This window comes from Crinia signifera, chromosome 2 (genome assembly GCF_055691185.1).
Source record: "Crinia signifera chromosome 2, ASM5569118v1, whole genome shotgun sequence".
Lineage (NCBI taxonomy): Eukaryota > Metazoa > Chordata > Amphibia > Anura > Myobatrachidae > Crinia > Crinia signifera.
Genome location: NC_139218.1, coordinates 242,013,642 through 242,035,986, shown reverse-complemented (window position 1 = coordinate 242,035,986; position 22,345 = coordinate 242,013,642). Strand labels below are relative to the sequence as shown.

Below are 22,345 nucleotides of genomic sequence, written 5' to 3'. Positions count from 1 at the left end.
GCTATGCCCTTGTTTCCAAGGGCAACATCTCCACTTCTAAATTCCATAGTTTAGTAAATATAAAGTTGCTCTCGCTCTCATCTCTGTTCACCTCCAGTCTCTCATCTGTTCGTTTCGTTCACCTCTGAACCCTCTTTTGTACAGCCTATCACCGCTATATCATGGGAGAAATGGGTGGTTGCTGTGGCTGGCACTGAACAAAGACATCCTGAATAACTTATTTACTAAAGTTGTTTATATTTTTGTCCTTAAATATAAATAATTTATGTTCATCTGGTTTGTGATTTGCAGATCTCATCTGCGGCCTGTGGCTATGGCTTCACATTATTATCTTCCAAGACAAGTGACATCACAAAGGTTTGGGGCATGGGACTAAATAAGGATTCTCAAATTGGATATCATAGAAGTATAAGAGATCGAAGTAAGTAGAGGCAACACATTATGGCCTTTTTCTGGTTGCTTTGCTTCCTAACCAGAATGCATTCGCATGGGGACTGATTGTGGTGTTATGTGCATAAGCAGGGTGCGTGCACCCATGACGAACAGACTATTTGATGGGTTCACACACCCAGGACAGCGGGCGGGGGGTGGAGAGGGGTGTGGAGAGTAACATTAGCATATGGGAAAACTGGGCGTTCTTATGCTAATGAGGCCATGCCACGGGGGGGCATCACTGGATGTCGGCTGCTCGCCCAATTCCTTCCCAGCTTGCACGCATATGTAAATGACTTGAGTCTCTTTTATATTTATTTATGTATTAACAGTTTCTTATATAGCGCATACATATTCCACAGCACTTTACAGAGAATATTTGAACATTCACATCAGTTCCTGCCCCAGTGGAGCTTACAATCTATATTCCCTACCACATGTACACGCACACACAGACATTCTCGGGTTAATTTGTTGGGAGCCAATTAGCCTACCAGTATATTTTTGGATTGTGGGAGGAAACCGGAGTACCCGTAGGAAACCCATGCAAGTATGGGGAGGATACATACAAACTCCACACAGTTTGAGCCATGGTGGGAATCGAACCCATGACCTCAGCACTGTGAGGCAGTAATGCTAACCATTACACCATCCGTACTGCCCCTATGCGTGCACCTCCACATTCAATGGTCGGCGACCATTGAATGATGTGGGAGGTTCCCCCTGCCCTGCGAATGGATGCTACTGTGTAACATCCATTCTCACACCCCTGCGAGCGAGTCGCCCTTGCGAATCATCCAGAATAACCCCCAATATGTGCACTGCTACCATTGGGTATTTGCTTATGTTTATAAAGGCTGTGCTATTGGTATGATCAAGATATCGAAGTGCACATGAAAAGAGATAACAAAAATGGACCAAACCATTAGTGATTTTTCCACAGCTGCTTTGTTTTGCATTAGATTTTGGCAACCTGAGGAAGCACCTTGTTTACATTCTGCATAACTGTTTTGCTATCGACTTATTGCCAGGTCGCTGTGGGAGCTTCACCTCCCAAATGACGGGTCGCTCACGGACCCATGTCCATCCCCTGTGCAACCTGCCATTTGCGAGGTAAAAGGGGTGTAAGATTGATCTTTATAATAACCTGACCTGTAGATTAGGATGTGTGCTGCTATTTACCTTCTGGTGAACTTTGTTTTGCAGCTAAAGGTTATGAATACATTCTGGCGCCATCACCAGTTCCTCTACCGCTGGACAAACCACAGGAGACAAGAGTGCTGCAGGTATCTTGCGGCAGAGCGCACTCCCTTATTTTGACAGATAATGAAGGAGGTACAGTAACTGAGTTGATCATTGCATTTTATTTAAATGTTAAACTACAAATATATGAAAATTGAGTGTTGTGCGAAAAATAAACATGATGTAGGCTAAAACGTTATTTGTAGATACTACAAATGATTATTTTTGTATCTGTATTATACCCACCATGTTTGTCAGTATTGTCCCATAGCATGCGGATGGATGTTTTACATGAACCTCCCCCATTTTTCGATGGTGGCGAACCATCAAATGATGCGTAAAAGCGCACACATATGTTAGGGTGGTTCAGACCACTCGTACATATGCGTGTAGATTTCCAGGGAATTGGGCGAGCAGATGACATCCGCTTAGATCAGCTGTGCTTCATGAATGCATTAGCATGTGTACGCCCAGCGTTTTCATGGGAACACCCATGAAATGCTGGGTGTTCACATATGCTAATGAGCCTGCACGACACCCCTCTCCACCCTCCGTTCGAAAGGCAGGGAGTGTGCACCCAGCGAAGCTATTTTTCGCTGAGTTCACACGTATCCAGAAATGCTGCTGCGCATGCACAAAACATCGGTCCACCTTGCAAATTTGTGCAAGAACGAGTCAACCAGAATAAGGGCCAATATGCAGATGGAAAAGGATAACTATGAAAGAAGTGAATTGAAACTGTACAACTTTTCAAAAACATTTGAGATAATCAAACAAGACAATTAAACAATAACTAAATGGGGTCAATTCAATTAAGTACACTGAAGGATGATACGCTATGTGCGGTGCACAGATCAGCCCTGACCAGATGAGCTATGATGCCGTTGCGAATTTATTAGACATGTTCGTCCTCCTCTGTCATACTACATCTGTGTTTCTATGATGGAAAGTCAATTTACACTAATAAGCCTATTGCCATTCCCTTGTTATATTGTAATCTCTTTCTGATTTAATCGCAAATGTAACTAATGCTGTATATGCAAATAGAGATATATCATAATATATGGAATTATGAAATTATAGATTTCAGTCTGATCCGTAAATATAACCATTTTTCAGGGTTTTGTTTGCCTGGGAACGTCACCACCAGAAATTTCCGTTGCAGAATGTGCCAATGTTTTATTTTACAGATTGTCAGGTAGAAGTTACAGTGTAATGACCAATTTGAATCATTGAACCATGTCAAATCAAAATGCCAAAACCTAATATAAATTATTGTTCCAGTTTTCAGCATTGGGAACAATTCATATGGACAGTGTGGGAGACAGGTTATCAAAGGAGAGATTTACAGGTAAGGAATATTAAGTGGATGACCTTGGTATGCCTTTCTTTTCATTATTAATCGTTCTCTTAAAATGGGAAAGCGATTTATGAATGTCAGGTATTTTTTTTTAGTTTAACTCCCTCTTAGAAATCAGTTTCAACAACACAATATCCTTTATTTTTTAGAAGGATTCATTTAAATATAATCTATAGATGTGAAAGGGTTTCTTTTACAATAAAACCTGTGTGCCCATGCATTTTCCCAGGAATTACATTAACGGTGGATGTTTTCCTCCTCATATGAGGTCTGGTCTGATGGCTCTTTGCAGACATCACCCAGTTTTAATTGCCCACTAAAACTATTTTCAATGTATGTGGGTACCTTGTTTACAGTTCTATCACTTAGCTGTACCCACTTTCTCTGTGTGTAGTTGAAGTTCTCACCAGACTTGTATAAGTACATGTCATCTGATAGAATGTTGATGGGAATAACAATGCACTTGAACTGTTGGGGTTTTCTGCTAAATCACATTCAAGGTCTGGTGGGTGCTAGGCCAGGTTGAACAGGCCAAATTCTCGCCCTTGTTAAGAACCATTCATTTGATAAAGTTATGTAAGAAATGTAGCGGATGGGCAGTCACAGCTGGTTATATATAAAAAAAAATAAAAAAAAGGTAAAAACTCCACCATACAGTATATTGTATTCTTATACATGAGAAACCTTAAACACATCTAAGTTATGTTTAAGATGTGTATTTTTTTCTTTTTCTTTCTCTTTCTTTTTCTTTTTATTTCTTATACTGATTTGCAAGTTAATTAAATGGAAATCTATGAAAACATCAACCTGTAAATTGTAGCCCCATCAGTTATATTCTTAGTTCCTTCATTGTTTCATGTATAGTATATTTACTAAAGTGTGTTTTTTCACTTGGAGATGTTGCCCATAGCAACCAATCACATTTTGTTATGTATCTAGCAACAGCTAGATAAATTCATGGCAGCCATAGAACAAAAGTTTCTTAACCCTTTGAGTAAATTTGTCAAAATAGGTGTAAAAAATTGCCAGGCAGACCTTTTCATCATAATCGAAACCTGTAATGTCACCTTTTATAGGAAATCTAATCCTTTTTTTTTTTTTTTTTTATAAAACATTTCTTATTTGAATCTATATAACAAATGTGAGCGGCACTGACATTTTCACTTCTGTTTGACCACATATTTTATGATTAGAAGCCACTAATATTTGTTTTGTCTATTACATGAACCATAAATAATTAGAATTGGTCCTGGACCACCAATCCATGGCACTCCTGCAAGTGTCACGAGGCACCCCTGTGTGCCACAGCACACTGTATGGGAACCACTGTATTAGTCCTTAGGAATATGAAGCTTCTGTGTAACCCTTCTTTGAGTCTACACTAATATATTTTAAAGGCGAGATATCGAAAATTGAACAATATTTATAATTGTAACTGTGTTATTGTTGCAATCTAATAGCCAAAGTTCAAGTGCTAAAAATCGCATTCTAATATTCCATTTCACTACTGCTAAAACCGGTATTATTACCGTGACCACGTGAATTCTGTCTCAGTGGAAACAGCTCACTTAAAAATGGGAGGGTGCAGTGTAAACAGTCCCGGGTCAGACAGATTTCCACGTGCCTGAACATGTCATTCACAAATACCAGTGCTTGAAGATGTCATTCACAAGTATCGACGCATGGAGTTGTCATTGACAAGTACCTTCGCTTGGACTTGTCATCCACAAATGCCAGCAGAAAAGAGACTGCACCTGTGTACAGTGCCGACCTGGGAATAACCCATATAGGAGCTGCAGTGGGAACAGTCTATCCAAATCCTGGGTCAGACCTGGGATTTTAGGTAAAAGGGGAATAAGATGTCTTTTTGGATAGAAAGAAAATTAAAAGGTATAATGGTGAATAAAGGAAAATGCAGAATGGTGAGCACTAGCAGGTATCTGTAAGCGCATGATTTATTAACCCACCACTTTTTGTTACTGTTCCTTCACTTTAGTCATTTTTGCAATAGTAGATGTTCCATTTCAGGAGTTATTGTCCACACGTTGTACTACATTTACTTTTATTTACTTTCTAAATGTTTTCTTGAGCTCAGTTTCTTTTAAGAGACTGTAAAATATGATTATGTAACCATCGCCTCTTAACTATTGTGTCTTTTTCCTCCAGTGAAAGTCAGTTGATTCACCGGGTTCGGAAGCTGGAGAGCAAAGTTGTTCAGGTATAGTGATATTCGGCATGACGTCGCCTTCCATCACTGCTAATCTGTGACTGAATATATTTATAGGATTTTGTATATAGGGGGTTATTCTGGTTCACTCGGAAAGGCACAATCACTCTCTAATGGACAAAACCATATGCACTGCAGGTGGGGCTGATGTTACATGTGCAGAGAGAGTGAGATTTGGGTGTTTTATTGTTTCTGTGCAGGGTAAATACTGACTGCTTTATTTTTACAGTGCAATATAGATATCAGTTTGAAGTACAAACCGCACCCAAATCTAACTCTCTGCACATGTTACATCTGCCCCACCTGCAGTACATATGGTTTTGTCCATTAAAGAGTGATTGTGCTTTTCCGAGTGAACCAGAATAACCCACATACTGTAGCTCATTGCGGAAATGAAAATAGCTGCTACGGCACAGCATGGCCCATTTATTTCTAGTATAGTGTTAGTATATCTAGTATATTGTTCATTTATGTGGTGAGGTTAATGTGCTTATATACACTGTAAACAATATAGCAGACTTTCAGATTATTTTATTGTTTTAAAAAGTATTTATCTTCGCTCAAGATACACTACTTGGTTGTTAAGATAGTATTTATCCATTTTTGCTATTGATTGCATTGTGTTAGTGGTGGAATTTACCATGTTTGTTTTGGGGTTTTATTTTACTTCTCACAAAATATTGAACAATGTTTGCACCTTTTTATGAATGTCCTCTTCTGAGAATGCTATTTTTCTATTTGTGTTTGCAGGTTGCATGTGGCCAAGATCATAGTTTGTTCAGGACAGAGCAAGGAGAGGTGTATTCATGTGGTTGGGGAGCTGATGGGCAAACAGGTCATTTTTTAATTGGTTTACATCCTGTATTAACTTGATTTACAGTTGCATTTATTCTATTTTCCTGTTGAGGCAAAATAAGTAGAGGTTTGAACTAAAACCTACAGAAGAAAAAAAAAAAATCTATTTTTCATGAAAAGGAACCTTCATTTCCATTGGCTGATCAGCAAGAGCTGGAACTACAATTGGTTCTGATCACGGGTACGGTATGATATGCCGGCGGTCGAATACCGACGCTGGAATCCAGACCGCCGCAATTGCGACAAGGGGGGGCCGTGGATCACTCCCCCTTGCAGGGGCCTGGTGTCCCGCTACGCTCGGCACACTATTTTATTCTCCCTCTATGGGTGTCATGGACACCCATTGAGGGACAAAGTGCCGGCATTGCGGCGGTCGGGATCAAGAAAAAAGTTTCCAGCATACAAGTGGTTACGAAACGCGTTGACGTCAGCAAAACTCAGTGTGAGGTCTCCTGTCTGTCCGATTCAGCTGGACCACGCTACACGCTATCTGCCGTGACCTGTCTTGGAAGTGCTGCCGGCTCATCAAGCCTTACAGCACGGACACCGTGCATTGCCCCCTTACATCGTCCTCTGCACTGGAAGTGCTGTCGGCTCACCAAGCCGCTCAGCACGGACACCGTGCACTGCCCGTCTACACTACTCCCCGCATCGGAAGTGCTGTCGGCTCATCATACCCGCCAGCACGGACACCGTGCAATACCCGCTTCAACACCAGGGGTAAATCCAGAACCGGCGCAGCTGTAATATACCACCGGCTTTCTTCCACCATAAGCCGCCCTGGCTGCCTAATTACCAGCGCATCAACTAAACTGGATACCGCATATATTAGGTGAGCCTATTACCATCTTTTTTGCTCCCTAAACTTCACTTTGGAATATGTACTATTAATGCGTGCTTTGCCATCAAACTGCCTCCGAAAGTTATTTGCGTGTCTATTACATGCTAAAAGGACTGGCTCTTTTCAATATTGGTGGTCCATCATCTGCCATTACTCATAACCGTGTAAAAACAGGAACTTTATTCAAAAGCCTTGTACTATTAATACCAATATTATTTCACAAATTACTGGAGACCTCATACTCAGAATACCGCATTCTGTTTTATCCAATATATCTTTTATTACTATGTACCATTTTTTATTATAATTTTTATATTCTTGCACTGTATTAATTATTATTATACAAGTTTTGGTAATACCTGCGCACTGAAATTGGGGGTGATGAGCTGCAAGAACACTTTGGGATCTGACTGTATCCCAAGGGTAAAATTCTATAGTATGGGGGGTAGTGCTGCGCTCAATCTATGGGTACCATGTATATAATTCGGTTGGCTCTGAATTGTAGTTCAATTATATCTGACACAATGTTTATTGTAACAAGTTTTACTTAAAATGATGTCAGGTATTGAAAATAACAGGCATACAGTGCTGTGGTCTTAATACTTCAGAAGGATGCACTAGTTGTAAACCACTGTGCACGATCTGCAGTAAATATCTCCCAGTCTGTACGTCCGTTTAAAAGCACTTTGAGTCCTATTGGGAGAAAAGTGCTATATAAATATCATTATTATTATTATTATAAAAGTCTCAATGTCCCAATTTGCACTTTTTCAAATCAAACTGCATGAACTGCAGTACATTGGATCTCAGTTTATAGCTAGACTTTGTTTGCGGCGTCCCGTCAAACAGTGGTCTAGATTTGCAAGTTGTCACAAGTCTTCGGGTACCCCTTTTAACCGTGTTGATTTTCTCAAACGGGTTTTCGGAGGGGGGGGGGACCGGTGCAGCTTAGGGTGCCCGTGTCAGGCCTGCTGCTGTACGGGATAGTGGCAGTGATGTACGAGTGCTTTGGCGCTCAGTACCTCACATGCCGTTCTCTCGTTAGCTGCGGTGACTAAGGGCAGTGCGGTAAGGTGTTTGAGGCAGCTGTCCGCCGCCGTCGACACCGCCTCGCTTAACCGCCCGGGGGGACCTCCTGCCTCACAGTACTCTCCGTCTCCTACTCACCCTCTCCACGTTCTCGGTCTTCTCTGCACGATGGGCAGCCGGGTTAGGTGTTTCGCTTGCGGCGGGGGATGATGACACTCCGGTGCTTGTGCTTGTTCTGGCTGGCGTGTATGGCTCTAACTCCAACGCGTTTCAGCCAATTGCCTTCTTCAAGGAGGTGTGTGTTGCTGGAGTTCCCGTCTGCTTAAATGCCCTGGATCGGTTCTCTCACAGGTTGCTGATTAGTTAATTGGAATGTCCGTCATTCTTCTTGATTGGCATTCTGTTCCCTTACTAGCGTGATTGCATAATGGTTTCTGCTACGTATACTGACATTTAGCTCTTAATTGTGCATGATATACTAGTAGGTTTTAGTGACACTTTATTTGTTAAGGGATTCTGACGTTTCTTCTAGATGTGGTCCTATCGATCTTGGATATATAATTTATCATTTATAAAGCCGACTATTGTTTTAAGTTAAGCATGGTATGCTAGCATGGTCATATTGGCACATTTTAACCATGTATTACATTATAGAAGGATTGTGACATTTCTTCAGTCTCTTGGTGCGTTCCTATCGGTCTCACATATATACTTGTTCATATCAGACAATCGGCTATATAAGTATATATGTGAGACCATTAGGAACGCACCAAGAGACTGAAGAAATGTCACAATCCTTCTATAATGTAATACATGGTTAAAATGTGCCAATTCTTTTGTTTTCATAAATATCCTATATGTGGCCCTAGTGTGCACGTTGACCAAACCACAGGCTTCATAATAGAAGGAGCACCTACTTGATTTTGGAGCCTCCTTTTTATGAGATTATTTTTTAGGCACCATGTAGGTTTCTAGGCACCATAAGATGCTTAAAGTTAGGAACCCCCCCACAAGTGACCCCATTTTGCAAACTACACCCCTCAGGGAATTCATCTAGGGGTATAGTGTACATTTCAAACCCCCAGGGGTTTCCCAAATTTTGGTACAACTGGGCTGTGAAAATGAAAAATTAAATTTTTTTACACAAAAATGCAGTTCTGGCTCAAAATTTTTCATTTTCACAAGGAATGAAGGAGACAAAGCACCCCAAAATCTGTGCCCCAATTTCTCCCGAGTACTGCAATGCCTCATATGTGACCAAAAAATACCATTTGGGTGCATGGCAGGACTCAGAAGGGAAGGAGTGATATTTGGATTTTGCAGCACAGATTCTGGTGGAATGAATGGTGGGTGCTATGTCGCATTAGCAAGACCCCCGAAGCACGGTGAAATGATGAACCTAATAATCCATAGATGTGTGGTATATTTTAAAGCACTCCTTCATACATAGGCCGGGTTTGTCGGGGCAAGTTTCACAGTGGAAAATAGTTTGCTTTCGTATTCCCTTTTTATAGCAAACTTTGCACCTTTTTTGTGTCCTGCCCCTTTTTCCAGTGGAGGGGATTTCGTTAGGAAAATGCTGCCCTGATACAATACGGGGGCCAGTACTAGAAGTACTGGGGCCCTCTGCCTGCTTGTTCCCAAATATTAGGCCCTTTATGACTTCCTCTTGAAAGTGCATAAATGTCCCCGTCTGGCTGGTAGAACGGAATAGTACGTAAGCGTTATACAGTGCCATCTGGATGATATACACGGCCAGCTTCTTATACCATATTTTTGTTTTCCGCAGGGCACTGTACGGCTTCAGTACCTGATCTGAAAGATCCACTCCGCCCATGTACTTATTGTAATCTAGGATACAAATAGGTTTTGAGGTGTGGGTACTGGTACCTCGTACAGGGACGGAGGTGGTACTGTCTCCGTGAATTGTTGTCAGTATAAGGACATCCCTCTTGTCCTTATATTTGACCAACAACATATTTTCGGTGCATATTGCCCTGCTTTCACCCTTTCTCAGTAATTGGGCAACGTACGTTTTTGGGAGGCCTCTTTGGTTCTTGCGCACAGTACCGCAAGCTGCTGTACCTCTTGAACCAAGGGCCTTAAACAGGGGGATGCTGGTGTAAAAGTTATCCACATAGAGGTGATAACCCTTATCCAGGAAGGGGTGCACTAAATCCCAGACAATCTTTCCACTAACACCTACGAGGGAGGGGGGGCATTCTGGCGGTTCAATTCTTGTGTCCTTCCCTTCATATACCCTAAACCTGTGGGTGTACCCTGAGGTACTTTCGCACAGCTTATACATTTTTATGCCATGCCTTGCCCTCTTATTGGGAAGGTACTGGCGGAATTTAACCCTTCCTTTAAAATGTATAAGTGACTCGTCTACACAAATGAATTTTTGGGGGATGTACATCTCAGCAAATTTGGCGCTGAAATGATCAATGACCGGCCTGACTTTGAATAGTCGGTCAAAGGTGGGATCATCTCTGGGTGGGCACTGTGCATTATCGTTGTAATGCAAAAATTTAAGGATCGTCTCAAAACGAGTCCGGGTCATGGCCATACGATGAAGTGGGGTGCTGTACAGAACATCTGTACTCCAATATTGCCTAATTTCTGGCTTTTTAACTATGCCCATATGTAACACCAGACCCCAAAACGTTATCATCTCTACTGCATCTACAGGGGTCCACCTAGTAAATGATGACGTGGGGTTTTGGGCAATAAACTGCTGGGCATATAAATTACTTTGGTCCACCATTAAATTTATAAAATCATCAGAGAAAAAGACTTTGAAAAAGTCAATTTCTTTGAGGCCTATAGTATCAAATTGGATTCCTGGGTTGGCCAAAAACTCAGGAACCTGGGGCTCAAAATTGTCTGGTGGTGGGGTCCATACGAGATCAATCATTGGGGGGGGGTCTCAGCTGCTCTACGGGGGCGTCTTTGAGGGGGTCCCTCATCACTAGAGGAGGAAGAGGAGCTTAAGACGAATGCAAATTCATCGCTTACTTCACTGGCTGTGTCAGAGGCAATAAGGGCATATGCCTCCTCCGCTGAAAACAGTCTTTGCGATGATTGGGACATTTTTATTATTTTTAAGTGTAGTGTTTCAACACGTGTATAGTGTAGGGGGGGTACAAACTTTATTTCAACACGGGGGGTATGTAGTGTGTATGTAGTGCTAAGTTAAAAAAAAAAAGCTCCTGCGCCAAAAATTGAGCACAGATGTTGGTCAGTAACGTCCGTCACTGATCAGCGCTCAGCGGGCACAGGACACCCACAAAAGCACCGTGGGTGTAAAATTTTTTTAAAAAAAAACCCCCCACAGCACCCTCAAAAAAAAACAACCCTGCTGATCAGTGATGCAACACTGATTAGCAGTGAGGGGCAGCAGGCACACAAATTTGGGTGCAACCTGACAGGGTATATATATAAAAAAAAAACCTGCACCCCAAAAAAGTTGCTGATCAGTTAGTTTATACTGATCAGCACAAAAGGGGGGCAGCAGATACAAAATTATATCACACAATATATATCTCTGACACAATGACGCTGCAGCAGCAGCAGCAGCACAAGCAGCCAGGAAGCAAAAGCAACCACAGCAACCAGGAAGCAGCTGGCAGCACGGATGCCACCAACGCTGATCAGGTCAGTATAAGGGCACAGATGGGCACGGAGACCGCTCTGCACGCTGTTCCTGACCGGAATGGCGGCTGCAGGGCTGTCTCCGTTATTTTCTGTGTGGTGTAATGCCTGTGATTGGTCCGTCGGTCCGACGGACCAATCACAGCCTTTGGGGGCAGGTGGGGTGAGGTGGGGTGACCACCAGTGACACCTTTACACCCGGTGGTGATTGGTGCTGTACTTAACAGCACCAATCACCACCGATCCCTGTGTCACCGAGCGACGTTATTCGCCGGTACACAGAAAACGCTGTAATTGGCTGTTCACATTGAACAGCCAATCACAGCGATCGCCGATGGGTGGGGGCATCGCTGCCCCCCCTGGGCAATGAGGGAAGATGTCTGCTGTCAGGGACAGCAGACATCGTCCCTCTGTCACCGCGTCTATAGACGCGGTGACAGTTTAATGGCATGACGTACATTTATGCCATGTGTCGGGAAGTACATCCCGACCATGACGTAAATGTACGTCAAATGTCGGGAAGGGGTTAATTATCCTTTTTTACCTTTATAAAGAAATTGATATAAATTTAAGCAGTGTGTCCAAATCTTATTCACTCAGCAGATACATTTTATCTCAATTAGCAGCGCTTAGTATCACTTTGTTGCAATTTCTGTCTTTTTTTGAAGAGCTCGGGTGACCTCATCTGATACCTGCTGCAGCTAATTGGAAATTATCCACCCTCTAATAAATTCCTTGATAATTCAACTTACCACTATAGATTGAGCGCCAGGATTTTGTTTCTCTGGGAGGAGCCAAAAACTCCATCCGATTAACAAAAAAACTCCTATTTTCTATCCTAACATGTACAGTTTTGAGGACTCAAGATTTCTTATCACTAACATGTTTACCAGAACAACCCCAGGCTATATCCATGAACCCAAAGCTTGGTGCAATAACCTGTGCTTTGGCCTAAGTACTTGACCGTTACCTTCTTATGTTCTGTGAATGCCAATTGGGAAACTCTTCACTGTAAAACACAAATATTCTATGTAAAACATACACACACTGTGAATGTTGTTCCAGCATAATTACATTTCAGACTTCATTTACTCACATTTCCCCTCTATAGCTTCCTCTACATGCCTTTCCCTGTCAGTACACCATATGTTGCTGGATTGTATGTTCTGATTCTCACATAGTACTATGTAAGGGTAAGCATAGCTTGTTATGCCGATTGCACCGTTTTCCAAACGATTCACTTGTCTCCTCTATTCAGGGCATTTTTCCTAATTCAGAGGTGGCTGCAGTACACTAAGACTTGCTGTTGCATTTGGGGCATTGCCAATGGCATCACAGGCCCTTATCTGCGCATACACAATGCTGTTCTATACATGTGCAGATCCGAAATAATAGGAGATGTGCGTTAATATCAAATTAACATGCATCTCTGAATTAGGCCCTGTGATTTGGTAAGGGGAACTATTGGTTTACCATTTACATAAGAGTATATGTATTGTTATTGGCTGTGTATTCATTGTTAACTATGAAGCTGGCTCAAGTTAACCATTTAAAATGCACTCTGCTCAGGGAATTTGTGTGGCATTAGTTTGGATGCCAGTGAGTAAGTACTTAGCATACATAGATTAAGGCCTAAATGTAGTTAGGATTTGATTTATTGTTCCTGGTGAGATTCTGCCTGTATAGCTGCTAGTTTTAAAGCAGCTTTATTGGTTTCAAATGTTGGTCTGGCATGGCTGCCAAATTAAAATTGCTGTAGGCAAGTTGAGTCACAAAAGGCTGATTTTGACCTAAATTACACTAAAATGTGTATTTAAATATGTCAATTTTTGAAACATGAAAAAATATGGATCTGTAGCTTAATTAAAAATGTTTATTTTACTACCTTCCAACAGGTCTTGGTCATTATAACATCAGCAGTGTCCCTACAAAGCTGTCTGGTGATTTGGCTGGTGTGAAAGTAGTTCAAGTGGCCACCTATGGAGATTGTTGTCTGGCAGTATCGGATAAAGGAAAAGTGTATGGCTGGGGAAATTCCGAATACTTGCAGCTCGCGTCCATCACTGACCTCTCACAAGTAAGTCATGTTAATAGCCCTTTGCTCTTACTATCACTCCTTGGGGATAATTATGTATTTGTAAGTGCACTGTGTGATCCAGAGAATTGCTGTTGTAAGGTGCAACTTTTAAAACTAGTGAATAGAAGTTACTTGTCTTTACTGTAATCAGAGTCCTGAGCACAGCACTAATTACAGTTACAGCAATGCTCTAGTTCAGTGGTTATCAAACTCGGTCCTCAGGTCCCCACACAGTTCTTGTTTTCCGGGTCTAAAATTTTTTTTAAATTGTCTGTTACTTCAGACTCCTTGATAACTAACTTAGGAAATGCAGAGCACTAGAGTGTGGAGCTGCCCGATGACCCCTCAGATCTCTGTTTCCTGTTCCATCCCCTAGTACACACAGATTGGATGCAATCGCACAAGATTGGTGGTTACAATTATATGATCTGTATATAAGGCCCCCTTATCTCTTGGTTAAAAAACCATCTAGGGATATGTATTGTTGTAGGGGTGTGCTACCACTGACAAATATAATGAATTTCAAGGAAAGGGAAAGAAAAGATTTGTCCTGGTGTGGTGCACCAACAAGAATTTTATTCTTAAAACATAACTTTTAATTAATTTATTAAAACAGGCGAAAAATTGGAAAAATCACAGATAAACAGACAAAAAGACAAACGTGTGTCTAGTCTAGTACCCACTGCCTCCCTGTTGCATTAGCGGTCACTTGTTTTTTTGCCTCTGCAATGCTACTATGCATGTGCAGTCTGCTGACCACACAAGGTGGCCATTCTGCGGTAACTAAATAATTTGAGAACCCCTGCTCTAGTTTAAAGTGCATCTAGGCTTGAAACACAAGTAGATCCTTTCAGTAGAGAAACCCAATACACACTAGCTGAAGGGGGCCGCGGCTGATATAATTAACCATATCAGCGGCGGGCAGACAATATTGTCTGTACAAATTGTACGATACAGACAGCTGATGGCACTACCTGAGAGGAGTTTATATCTTCATCCCACTACACAAACATACTGGTAAGTTAATTGGCTTCTGAGAGAACATTTATACTATATCATGTTCTAGGTAAATTCTACTGAGACGGGGATTTATGTGAATGTCTACATATTCTCTTAAATGAACTGTGTATTGTGTGTGCACCATATAAATAAATATTAATAAATAATAAAAAAAAAAGTTACCACCTGTTACCATCTTATAACACTGTATCTGCAGAGACTTCACTTTTTCTTTATGTTCTGTAATCCGTAAGGTCTAGTGAGGAGAGAAAAGACAGCGGGGAAGATGTATGAACCGTTGATATGTGGGAGAAGTGCCGGTTTCGGGCTGCACAGGAGATCTCACAGAAGTGGTGGGATCTTGTGCATGTCCAGTACAGCCAGCTGGGAAGGGAAAACCATTGCGCGCTAATGCGATCTGTGCACAAGGGGGCATCACTGGATTGGGGAGTTCTTGCTCCCCTGCTCCAGCAAACAAGATGTTCATAACTCTTGTCGTTGTCTCTTGCTGCTTCACCTTTGTAATGAGGCGATGCAGGAATTGTTATAGTGGCATAAGTGTCACTATGAGTGCTATGCTTAATGTCTATGTGGTATGTTTACTACTTTGGTTCTGGATTGGACAAAGCCAAAGGAAATTGTACTACTAAAGCTACTGACCTGTTATCTTCTCATGACCTTTGTTGGAAGTCAGTCTAAAACCATTTAATCCAAAACAAGTTTGACTTGTACTCCTCAAATAAATAGATTTGTTTGTTTGATTGATTGTAATATCAAAGATAATAAGGATCCATTCTTTGTCATCTAGGTTAATGTTCCCCAGTATTTACCATTCCAGCATGTTGGGAAGGTGAAGCAGGTGGCGTGTGGTGGTACTAGCTGCGCTCTTTTAAATGGTGAGTTTAAAACTAAATTATTGATAACTTTGAATTACGTATATTTAGGTTACAGTTAATGCTTCAGTATGTTTGCATGGAAAGGTGATTCTCCTACCTCCTTAATAGTGGCTTTCAGTAAGTGGGAGGGGCTTTACTTAAGTGAACACCAGCTGATTTGGTGGGTGCCTATTAAAACATATCGGGGGAAATTCACTAAGACGTGTATTCTACTTCACATGTGATGTTGCTATGGGCAACCAATCAGATCCTGTCTACTATCTTCATCTAGAGGGTGCTAAATAAGAAGCAGAGTCTGATTTGTTGCCCATAGCAACATCACATGTGAAGTAGAATACACATCTTAGTAAATTTCCCCCATTATCTCAAATGGAAGAAAACCAAATGCTAAAGTTATGTTTTGATATTTTCGTCCATTGAAAGCACTTTGTGATTTCTTTTCATGTGTGTAGATGATGGGAATGTCTTTGTTTGGGGTTATGGTATCCTTGGAAAAGGACCAAGCATGCTGGAGTCTGCAGTCCCTGTGATGATTCCTCCAACACTGTTTGGCTTAAGTGACTTCAATCAGAATGTCAGGGTCACCAAGATCTTTTCGGGACTTGGGCACTTTGCTGCAATCACAAGTAAGTTTGATTACAAACTGTGTGAATGCTGGACCGGGTCGTTTCCATTGCTGTGTGGGTTTAGCACCTCATCAATCCAATAATAAAAATGCCATGTCACATACAGTAGATGAAACCTAGGAGCTTGTACCCTAAAATGAAGTAATGTATTTATACATGTAACAGCGATATTATTATATACAACCCAGTACTGCCCACACTGAGAGAAATTCCATAAGGAAAGATTGTTTATTCGGTATATCTATTTTTAAAATATTAAAATGGAGTGAAGCAAATGAAGGGGGGTATTAAAACCCCGGCAGCATTGCAGACAAAACGGACCCGACTTTAAAAACAGCCAGGCCCGTTTTGCTGAAAACTGCCATGGATTGTCGAGATCGCAGACTGTTTTCGCAGGTTGGCAGGCGGGAGATTAAATCCTGCCTGCCGCTAAACTGGCAAGCGGACTGAAAATGGGCCAGGGTCCTGACTGTTTGGACGTACCGACAGTCAGGACCCGGGATTGAATTGCATGCAAATTGCCATTGGCAGCTGAGCAGAATCTACCTTCTGGTACATGTGGTGCAAAGCAGTCATTTAATTGATGCTTTGCCATAATATATAATAAAAACCTAGTGTTCACTCTAGGATTTTTTTAGGGCAGGGTGCTGACCACCAGGCAGGGCACATTTTTAGATTGGAAAATTTACATTAGAAACAAAAAAAACCAGAATCTATGGAAAATTGCACACTGCACTAGATGGAACCCTGCAAAAGAAGCTTAGAGGGAACACTAACAACCTAATGCTGCTCTACACCTCTATGGTTTTCAGCAGCCACTAGACAGGGCCCAGCGGAGCTCCGTTCGGACACACACATGCACCCATGGCAGAGGCCCAGCATCCAGGACACGATCAGTAATCCGTGTTTTTGGTCTTGGTCATTATGGTAAGAACTAGTTAATAGCCTGTCAAAATGATGGACACCAAGGCTGGATTATAGGGGGGGTTGCTGCTCACACAGGAGCTGGCATAGTTCTGGAAGTCCTCTCTGCTTATCCCAAACAGGGTCTCACCCCTTCCTGCCAGACTGATTTCACCTTCTCCCCCTGCCGGTACCTGCCTTCAGTGCCTCTGCTCTGAGCGCAGCGGGAACGTCTGAGAGTTCCTGCATCTGTTTCCTGGTTATTGCTGCTACTTGTTGCCATGTCCCGGGATAGCAATTAACCTGGGTTTGCAGCATAGTATACGAAGGAGGGGGTGTAGAGTACGCAGCGTATGGCGGGTGCAATAAACTTCCCCACTATATCGGAGGAAGTTTATGTAGGAGTATAGTGGTGTATGTGTGTATGTATATCTTTCTATAGATGCAGATGATATTATTCATCTATAATCATATGATTGAATTAACATTGGATCCCACCTATCAAAACTAAAATTAGGTATTCTGGTAAAAAAAAATCTGGGCTAAAATTTCTCATTCGCTGGCCTTAAATCCGCATTTTCTGTGCATAATTTTATGTTTACCTTCCATGGTTCATAATACAACTAAAAATACATGATTACAACAAAGTAATAGACTTAAGTGTCTTTCTGCATATGCAGCAAGTGTGACATTGTCAGATCAGTATGTTATTAATTATTATTAATTAGCAGCAGGCTGTAAAATCTCCCTGCATGATCGCTTTCACTATTCAGCTGTGACTGCTTGCTGCACACAAAGGAGTCATTTGGTCTGTGGGGCGGCCTCTAGTGGCTGCCGTATAACATAACAGAGCTACAGAGCAGCCTTAGCCTTTACTTATATAGGATACCTGGCAGGTGATAACTAGAACGTTGTGGGCCCCATATAGAGGAGCAGTAGACAAGTGTAGCGACGCTGGATTTGTACGGCTGACGATGTGGCACTGTCCAAGTACAATCAGTCCACGTTTATCAGCCACATAGTGTTGGTGCTGCAGCTACACTTTTGGGTTCTCTTCAGTAAGTGGTTCGGCACACACATTCTGTACAGCTCCAACTCCTGCCTCCCTCACAGTAAGTAAACTGGCGAGCCCCAAATCTGGCACTCAGCAACACTGATTACAAAAAAAAAGTCTACATTTTTCAGTGGGATTGCCTTTAGGGCCCCGTAAACTGCCAGGCCTAATAGTAGCTGCATCCTCTATTGGGGTTGGGATCATTTGGTCTATTGCATTATGGTAGAAAGTCATTAGGTCGAATCCATTAGGTCGACATGCTAAAAGGTCGACATGGGAAAAGGTCGACATGGGAAAAGGTCGACGTGATTCTAGGTCGAAAGGTCATTAGTTCGACAGGTCATTAGTTCGACAAGGTCATTAGTTCGACATTGTATATGTCGACATTCACAAGGTCGACATGGGGGTTTTCACTGTTTTTTTTACCTGAATGTCAACACAGTCGACATGGACACAGTTTAAAGTGCACTGCATCCCCTCGCATCGCTCGCTGCGCTCGCGATGCGTCGGGCACGGTGCCTCGCTACGCTCGGCACACTATTTTATTCTCCCACCACGCCCTAGTGGATGGTAGGGCATGAAATACCGCCTGTCGGCACATGTTGGCTCAAAAAACAGTGGAAAAACTCCATGTCGACCTTGTGAATGTCGACATAGACAATGTCGAACTAATGACCTTGTCGAACTAATGACCTTTCGACCTAGAATCATGTCGACCTTTTCCCATGTCGACCTAGAGTCATGTCGACCTTTTAGCATGTCGACCTAATGGATTCGACCTAATGACTTTCTACCATAATGCAGTAGACCAAATGACCGCATCCCCTCTATTGTTATGTCACTGGTACCTGGTATACAACACTCCATTGTATATAAACCTTAGTTTCACTTTAAGAATAGACTTTGCAAAAAAATAAAAGAAAGCCTACACTTCCTATTATCTATGTGATACAGAATGTATTGCATATAAGACAAGTTACACAGGTAAAATAAGGGTTGGGGTTGTTCAGCTTACCTTCTATTTATTTTGCCTGTACTTCATATATAATTTATAATGAAGTAAAAGACAAATTCGATTTGGCATGATCTTGTAAGCTTGCGAGCAGGGCCCTCATACCTTTGACTGTCTGTAAATACCCAGTTTGTTGTATCGATGTCTCCTTTTGTAAAGCGCAACGGATTATGCTGCGCTATATAAGAAACTGTTAAGAAATAATAATAAATATTGTTTAGCTGGTGTTTTGTATAGTGTCCAAAGCCAAGAGCTACTCTGTAATCTGTGGGATGATCCTGAAGTATTCAGAATATATAAGAAAGTCAGGAACATTCATAGTCTCTGTCTGAAATCGGGTGCATTGCTTTATGTGGATGATGGATTTTATCAACTTATTCAGATCAGACATGGCATTTCTTCAGGATTAAACATTGTGTTTATTGCTTTTTCTTACAGACCTCGGGGAACTCTTTGTGTGGGGTAAAAACATGAGAGGTTGCTTAGGTACCGGTCGATTTGATGATCAATATTTTCCATGGCGGGTAAGATATTATTAGAAGTACCACACGGTCTATCTGCAGTGACACATGCGGTTATAAGATGTTCATCTTTACTGGTAATAGTTAGAACAATTTAGGCACGATACATTAAGGCAGGGGTTCCCAATCTTTTTTGAATCACGGCACCCTAGAGTATCAGAATTTTTTCGGGGCACCCCTACGCCAAAAAAATAATAATTAGATTGTGTTTATATGTGATCTTTATGGTCAGTTATGTGGTAAAGGGTAGGATTTGCTTCTGTTTGTACACATTTTATGATTGGCAGCCGCCAGCACTGGTTTTGCTCAACAATAACTAACCATTAATAATTTGAGTTGGTCCGGGACCACCTACCCAGGGCACCCCTGTATGTGTCCTGGGGCACCCCTGGGAGCCACGGCACACAGTTTGGGAACCACTGCATTAAGGAGCTACATAACATTGCTACATATCCTCCGCTAGTATATGCTGCTTTTGAATAAAGGCTACTTTGACTTCTGTATTGATAATGATTATCGTTGCATTGCCCATAAAGTAATTCCATTTCTCTTTACATATTTTTTGCAAAAATTCCATTCACCAGCACGAAATTACATAAAAAAAGGCTTTTCACATAGCCCTGCTAAGTGCCATAATAATTCTTCATACTCTAAAGAGGAAAAGTATTTAAAGGGTTGATTTATAAAAGTGCTTTCTATAGCAAAGTACTGTGTAAAGGTGAGCACGGTTTAGCTATCAATATAATCACTGCTCGCAGCCCCTGGTGCGTGGGGATATTGGGGGCATGGTGTTGACCTCTTTGCAGGACAGTCCTTCACCCAGTAGAGCAGACAACATTATGACCATGCATGGTGAAGAATGGGCAGCAGAATTTGATATGCACTGTGTATATATACAGCCAAATCAGAATGTGTCCCAACACATGCTACAGGATAAGCGGTGGCTCTTGCATCTAAAATAGACTCAAGGTAGCAGTGATAAATTACAAGCTATACGTAAAGAGCACTGTAAAATAAGGTAACAGATATACAAAATCCAGATAGATGGATAAAGTAGGATATTACCTGGGATCCTCGCATTATTTCCAGCTGTGACTGGTTTATCTGGAGAACATGGTGAATAGCCCTTGCAAGGTCATGACTTCTGGTGGCTGTCACTGACGTTGTTATGTCCGTGAGCTTGGAGCACACATTACACCTTGTCTGTACTCATTACACTACTTTTATGTTACTTAGATTTTTGTACATAAAACATGAAAGCAAATATCCTGTTTGAATGTAGTTAGTAACTGTAATATTGATGCCTCTTTATTTTCTACCTTCATCATTAGGCTTTCATCAACCTTAAAATGTCCTAAAATGCTGATGATGCTTGCATTTTACTTTTTCATTAGGTAACTGTTCCTGGAGAAGTGGTGGAAGTTGCATGTGGTGTTGACCACATGATGGCACTCGTGAAATCAATTACCTGAGAAGAAAGCATTTGCTCGGTGCACATGTTACATGTTGTCTGGACTTGGCACAAGAGGTTTCAGAAGATACTTGTCAGACAGACTAATGCAACTTGTTTGGTGTAAATTGGAATCCTCCTGACTTGTTTAGTGTAAATTGGAATCCTCCTGACTTGTTTAGTGTAAGTGAGCAGTGTCTGGCACAAGAAAGGAATTACCAAACATTTCTGTCATCTGCACATCATCTTATACAATGGAGTAACCAATGCTGACCATGAACTTATGACCCAGTGAGGGAGACTGTGTTGAAACCATGACTGGAGCAATTTTTAACCCTCATGTGAAATCTAAGTTGGTTTATTGAGGAAGAATAAAGGCTAAAATTGCTATTTAAGCATGTACTTGTGTGGCTGTGTTTTTCTATAAGTGTATATAGGCCGCTCGATGTTGTCAAGTCAGAGAAGTATACGCTGCAATACATTGTCTATAGTGAAATCAGAAGTGACTAATATACCTTTCAAAATGGCACACCGCAATCCCAGGTCCAGCCCGTGTCTTGTGATTGTCTGGGACAGTGGCAGATGAGACAAGATGGGAGGGAGAGAACACAATTTAATTTCATGGTATGGCATGCGATTTTGACGCTTATAATGACGTGGATAGTGGGGGTATAAAAAAGTTGGTCAGACACGTACCGCGGCCGCTCACCACGCTTCGGTATGACGTGGGGGGGGGGGGGGGTGTCAAAATAAATGACAATCTGGTGGAAATCTACTAAAGGAAATTTTTAAAAAATTGGTGTATTTGTATCCAGAAATACACTTATTTTTGCAATTTTCCATCCCGAAAATGCGGCAATTCGTATTCATATTGATAGCACATCAATACGAATACAAATTGCCATATTTTTGGGATAGTAAATCCCAAAAATAAGTGTATTTCTGGATACAAATACACCTATTTTTTTTTTTACAAATTTCCTTTAGTAAATTTCCCCCTATATGTCATTTTACCATTAACCCCTTCACGACATTTGACGTATATATACGTCATGGTCGGGAAGTACTTCCCGACCGTTGACGTATATATACGTCATGACTTCTAACTGTCACTGCGTCTAGAGACGCAGTGACAGTTAGGTGATGTCTGCTGTCCCTGACAGCAGA

The 22,345-nt window shown here is 41.6% G+C and overlaps 1 protein-coding gene across 3 annotated transcripts in view; it reads left to right on the top strand.

Moving 5' to 3' along the window:
* The window catches only part of LOC146060658 (RCC1-like G exchanging factor-like protein), a 71,938-nt gene extending 50,365 nt beyond the window's left edge, over positions 1-21,573 (top strand). For all 3 annotated transcript variants that reach the window (XM_083174101.1, XM_083174103.1, XM_083174104.1), the window contains 10 exons: positions 292-421; positions 1,639-1,767; positions 2,959-3,025; positions 5,201-5,252; positions 6,012-6,096; positions 13,536-13,717; positions 15,525-15,612; positions 16,065-16,238; positions 19,646-19,731; positions 21,123-21,573. In XM_083174101.1, coding sequence (XP_083030227.1) covers positions 292-421; positions 1,639-1,767; positions 2,959-3,025; positions 5,201-5,252; positions 6,012-6,096; positions 13,536-13,717; positions 15,525-15,612; positions 16,065-16,238; positions 19,646-19,731; positions 21,123-21,200 — 1,071 coding nt within the window. In that variant the 3' untranslated portion in view covers positions 21,201-21,573. The remainder of the gene's footprint in view (positions 1-291; positions 422-1,638; positions 1,768-2,958; positions 3,026-5,200; positions 5,253-6,011; positions 6,097-13,535; positions 13,718-15,524; positions 15,613-16,064; positions 16,239-19,645; positions 19,732-21,122) is intronic.
* Positions 21,574-22,345: the final 772 nt, after the last annotated feature.